This window comes from Clarias gariepinus, chromosome 15 (assembly GCF_024256425.1).
Source record: "Clarias gariepinus isolate MV-2021 ecotype Netherlands chromosome 15, CGAR_prim_01v2, whole genome shotgun sequence".
NCBI classification, from domain to species: Eukaryota; Metazoa; Chordata; class Actinopteri; order Siluriformes; family Clariidae; genus Clarias; species Clarias gariepinus.
The window spans coordinates 4,509,352-4,515,312 of record NC_071114.1 but is presented as its reverse complement, the minus strand read 5'-3'; the positions used below and the strand labels follow the sequence as shown (position 1 = coordinate 4,515,312).

Sequence of the window (5,961 nt, the reverse complement as noted above, 5' to 3'; positions counted from 1 at the left end):
CCTGTCAGCTGCATTTGACACCGTGAACCACAAGATTCTATTATCTATTCTTACAAGCCTTGGAATTTGTGGTACAGCGTGGCAATGGTTTGCTTCTTACCTTAAAGATAGGTCATATGAGGTAACATGGAGGGGATCTACATCTGCCCCACGTAGACTCTCTACTGGTGTCCCGCAGGGCTCAGTACTTGGTCCTCTTCTGTTCTCCCTCTATACCCGGTCTCTTGGTAAGGTCATATCATCGCATGGATTCTCATACCACTGTTATGCAGACGACACCCAACTTGTCCTCTCCTTTCCTCCCTCTGACACTCAGGTTTCTACCCGGATCTCAGCATGTCTGGCAGACATCTCATTTTGGATGGCTGCTCATCAGCTGAAGCTCAATCTCAGTAAAACCGAACTGTTGTTTATCCCTTGTGACTCATCTCCAGGTCAAGACCTTGTGATATCCATGGACAACAACCAAATCACTCCCTCAACCACCGCCCGCAATCTTGGGGTAACCGTGGACAATCATCTGTCATTTTCCCCACACATCGCTAACCTTACTCGCTCTTGTCGATTTCTTCTTTACAATATCAGAAGAATTCGCCCATTTCTTTCTTCACAGGCTACTCAGGTGCTTGTTCAGTCCCTTGTTATTTCAAGACTGGACTACTGCAACTCACTCCTGGCAGGCCTGCCTCTGTCCACGATTCGTCCTCTGCAACTGATCCAGAATGCAGCAGCACGACTCGTTTTTAACCTTCCCAAGTTCTCCCACACCACCCCACTCCTCCGCTCCCTGCACTGGCTTCCTGTAGCTGCCCGCATCAAATTCAAAACACTGATGCTTGCCTACAAAGCCAAAAATGGCCCAGCACCCACTTACCTCTCTGCGCTAATTACACCACGCACTGCACCACGTTGCCTCCGATCCTCCAGCACTGCTCGCCTCATCCCACCATCTCTCAGGGATCGAGGGCGGCATTCATCCAGGCTCTTTTCTGTTCTGGCACCTAGATGGTGGAATGAACTTCCTCTAGATGTCCGTACATCAGAGACTTTGACTATCTTTAAACGACGACTCAAGACGCATCTGTTTCTCCAGTACTTGGACTAACCCCCCCCCCCCCCCAAAAAAAAAAAAAAAAAAAAAACTCAGTTGTGTTGGACTAATGGTACTTGGTTATTAACCTAGTTAACCCAGTGTAAGTATGTATCCAATGTTGTAAACATTAAAGCACTTTTTGTAAGTCGCTCTGGATAAGAGCGTCTGCCAAATGCCTAAATGTAAATGTAAATGTAAATATATATATATATATATATATATATATATATATATATATATATATATATATATATATATATATATATATATATAACAGCCCCAGCGTCTTAGATCAGCTGGTATTCATTGGACTTTCTTTTCCTTTATTTTTCATTTGTTTATATTAATAAATCTATGTTTTCCCCTCTCTACTGCAATGAGAGCAATGAGTTATTTAAAAATTAAATAAAGATTTCACACTCCTTAGATACGTAGAATGCAACAGTATATTTAAATTGCAAGTGGTATAAGGTTTATATAGTGTAACCTGCAAGTTATATAGTGTCAGATCAAGTCAAGTCAAGAAGGCTTTTATTGGTGTTTCAACCATATATAGATCAGTACACAGTGAAACAAAATGATTAGTTTACAGATACAGGACTGTAAGGTTAAAGAAGATTAATTATTGCTTGTTGTATACAACACAATTTAATATACTTACTACCTGGGCCCAAATAACTGTGCAAAGTGGACAAACGCACACACACAAATAATGTATAAATATCTGTTTATTATCAGCAAAAAGAGCATATTTAAGCTTTTGGCCTGGTGCCCTGTGTCATGTACTCTGGATATTTTTTAATTTTATTATTATTTTACATTATATACAATATGTTTTTTTTTTTATCCTTTGGGTCATTTTAGAGAAGTGAGACTTTTAGTTTTAAATAAAGCCTTTATTTATTTTTGCAGAAATAAATGAATTCGATTTATTGTATTAGACACATATAATATTGTTAGTTAGTTAGTTAGTGTGTATGTGTGTGTGTGTGTGTGTGTACTCTGGAACATTTTTTTTTTTTTTTTAATTTTAGAGAACCGAGACATTTATTTTTAAAAAAAAAAAAAAAGTTAAAATATACCCAGAAGTGAAATAAATGCCGCAAATTGTGTCAGACACGTATAATGGTATTAGTCGTTTTAACAACCAATATTTCATGTGTGTCTGTGTGTGTGTGTGCATCCTACTCTGGATATTTTTATTTTTGATTTTATTTGCCAGCGAAAACAAAGGCATTATAATCAAAATACATTGTCATGTTTGAGAAACGTGACTTTTATTTTGAAAAGAAAATTACCAAACTGTATCCGGAAGTAAAATAAATGCCGTAGTACAGGTATGAGAGGGGAAAGGGCAGATGGTGGTCGGTGTTTTCTGTAACCTGTCAAAGTGTAAAACTATTATGCTTTTGAGAGCGGGTCTGTGCAAGTCTGGACAGGTTTACAGTCTAATTTTAAGGTCGTTATCTTTGTGAGAGTTTAATATGTTGTCCTTGTAATTGTGTGAGTGTGTGAGTGTAGAGCTGATGAGCTGGGTCAGGGTCTGAGGGTCCTTTGAGGTTAATCTCTCTCCAGAATCAGATGAGCTGTGAATAGTAAATCCTCTTCACACTGCTGCATGCTGTCTCTCCTGCTGAAATGGCTCGTGTTAATGTGAAACTCATGATTGTAACTGTGTTTTTATTCTTTGGCTCAGCTGCATGTCTGTTATTTCATCCAGCAAGGTTTAAATTCATACATGTGTGTTGATGGAGCTTGTTTTTGCTGATTGTGTCAGTCCTAATGTAGGCTGTGTTGTGTGTCCAGGATGGGAAATTTCACGTCCACTGGTGCTGGAAGTTTTTCAAATCAGACGAGTTCGCAGTTTATAACGGTGAGCTTCATGTTCTTATACACTGCACTGCTTTATGATGTCAGAAAATGATTATAAAGTTTCTGTAACAGCAGATTTTATAACTTCTCATCAATTCAGTTATGAATCGTCATTTTTTTTTGTGTGGCGTTTTGGGAATGAATCCAAAATCGCTTTATTATATTATTATTATTATTATTTTTACTATTTTCACACTTATAATATTGTGGCGTAGGCGGGGTTTCGGCTGGCGACCATCATGCCTTATAATATAGATGAATCAGTTGATCGCCAGAATTGGCTGTTTTTTTTCCCCAGTTCGATTGGCCAGTGATTGTTGGCGAGTGGTGCAACAGAAACGCATTTTTATGGCATTACATTATCAAAAATCATGCAGGTTAAAAGCCTCTGATCTGCATTTTCTTTCAACCTTTGAGTGAATTAGTTTCAATTATACTCATTATACTTAAATTGCTAACGTCATCCGTTTTGGAGAGATGACTTTATATTTGCACCAAAAATATATCATTACTGTCTCGGTTTAAACAATAACGATTTACAACGCAAATTATCAGTAATGGTGAGATGAAGCTTCATGAAACCTTGAAGCCTTCCAGCCAATTGGTTGACAAAAGGGTTAATTTCTCGAGGCTTCATTTGCACACAAACCCCCCAACTGGGCAAAGAATGTAAGACAAGCTGATGTGTTCGTAGTCATTTTACCAGTACTGTCATCCTCTCAAAGCTGTCTTGCCCTAGGTTGGACATGGGAATTAAACATAATTATCATTAAACTATACATTGTGAGCACAAGATAATAGCTAATTTAAACCATCTGTTGTTTTCTTCTCCTATTAACGTGCTAGTGCTTGTTTGTAAATAGTGTTTTTAAGATTTTCGTTCTTGTTACATTTTGATCAATGTTCCATGGCATTAGCCCACATACTGTACCAAAAGTGGCCATTTTCTATTACATTAATATTTCATTATTTCTGACATATGAGAGGGACGGACAGTGATGTTTTATGTTTGGAATATAGCTTAGTGGATGTGAGTCTGGCAGGATGTGATTAACTCTTTTCAAATTGAGGCAGTGTTACTTAGAAGAGGAAAGAAGAGAAGGGCAGTACATGTGCAACTGGTCTGGAGATATATATATATATATATATATATATATATATATATATATATATATATATATATATATATATATGTATATAAAATAAATAAATAGATTAAAAATGTATATATTCAGAGCCCCTAAAAGAAACAGAGCTTGGGCTTTATATTTGTCAATACATAGCGGCAATATACGAACCACTTCCTGAACCGCCAATCGCGGCGAGGCTTCAAACATCATTCATGACGTCAGTTGCCATAAACAATACAAGCCTCGAAACGCGCCTCACTTAATAGTTCCTGGATTTCTCGACCCACACTTAGAAGTAACGGCATAGTACTGTACGTCCCATCATTACAAATTATTCATATTTTTTTGAATATTGATCCTAAAGGTGTAAGCTTCTAGAATGCTATCATGTGTTTTTGAGGCACACATGGGATGCCTCTCGTCCAATCAGATTACTTGGTCGGAACTAACTGTTATATAATTAAGAACAAACTACTAAAAACTCCACATGTCCAAGGTATTTCTTGTTGTACAGTATGTGATGTTTGTTTAACAGTAATAGAAGGAGTCTCCAGTATGAGTGCTAAGTGGCAAGTTTTTCAACATGAGCATATATCAATAACATCATATATCAATATATCTCAGCTGTTCTTTAAACATTAGTGATGACAGTACCTTACTTGTCTCTAGTCATCATTTTAAAAAAAAAACAAAAAAAAAACAGACATAAACAGTTGTTCCATAAAGAAATTTATCATGAATGACAATTGCGTAAGATTAATAAACCCCCTCAGGATATTCTATTATAGGAAAAGAGGTGGTGATATGGTGTTACTTGATGTTATGATCTCTTTTTCCATAATTCTTGTTCCCTTTGTTTGTGTTTTTTCCATATTTAGGATGTGGTGTCTCATAACTGCATTGTTATATTCTCCAAGACAACATGTCCTTATTGCAAGATGGCCAAGAATGTGTTTAATCAAATAGGAGCCACGTATAAGGTCATCGAACTGGATGAACATAACAACGGCCAACAAATTCAGGAGGCTTTAGCAGAAATATCTGGCGCCAGAACGGTACAGCGTTCATGATCATTAATTGCATGTTCTTTAAAACTACAGCTATATGATATTAACTTATTGATTAATATAAACTGTGTATAAATTTCCCTGCTGTTGGATGAATCAAGGTATATCTTATCTTAATGGTTTAATTTTTTTTTTTATGGTCTGATTTCTTTCAGGTCCCAAGAGTCTTTATCAATGGAGAATGCATTGGAGGAGGCTCAGATACTCGACAGCTTCATGAACAGGGCAAACTGTTGCCTCTGATTAAGAAGTGTAACCCGTGCTGCTTGAATAATGCTGCAGAGGGATCAGGGAGTGGGCAGAATCCTTTATAACGGTTCCCTAAGATGAATTAAATCATTGAGTACAGGGATAGATTATTAGTGACTGTCATCCGGTTTTCATTACTTTGGTCCGTTTTATTTTTTGCTGAAAAGTGATCCTACCTCAGTACTCATCACTCATGTATAGTTTTTTTAAATAAATTAATAGTGAAATAAAAGATGGATTGCGTTTTTAACAAGCATTGGAAAACATAATAAAAAAGTTACAAACGGACAAACACCAGATGGTTATAATACACTTTTATGCCTGTTGTATTGGTTCATATTTAATTGCCTACACTCCTCTGTCTATTCATTGTTGAGTAGGTGTGATTTAAAAAGCTCATTGTGATCAAACACAAAGGAAGATTTTTATCCAAAAAGTGTTGCAATAAGAAAATAATAATTCCTGAAATCAAGCATGGCAGAATTCTGCGTTATGTCAGGCAGTGTCTCAGAGTTAAAGGTACTGTATGTTAAGTGATGCAGCATAATAA

General features: G+C 36.7%; 1 protein-coding gene across 2 annotated transcripts; it reads left to right on the top strand.

Moving 5' to 3' along the window:
• Positions 1-2,426: 2,426 nt before the first annotated feature.
• glrx2 (glutaredoxin 2) lies at positions 2,427-5,705 on the top strand. Of its 2 annotated transcripts, none has more exons than XM_053513515.1 (4): positions 2,427-2,552; positions 2,900-2,966; positions 4,974-5,150; positions 5,318-5,705. In XM_053513515.1, the coding sequence occupies exons 1-4, from the start codon at positions 2,452-2,454 to the stop codon at positions 5,474-5,476; spliced, it is 504 nt and encodes a 167-aa protein (XP_053369490.1). In that variant the 5' UTR covers positions 2,427-2,451; the 3' UTR covers positions 5,477-5,705. The 2 variants fall into 2 exon arrangements, with proteins under 2 accessions (XP_053369490.1, XP_053369491.1); XM_053513516.1 differs by lacking the exon at positions 2,427-2,552 and adding an exon at positions 2,635-2,817.
• The last annotated feature ends 256 nt before the right edge of the window (positions 5,706-5,961 follow it).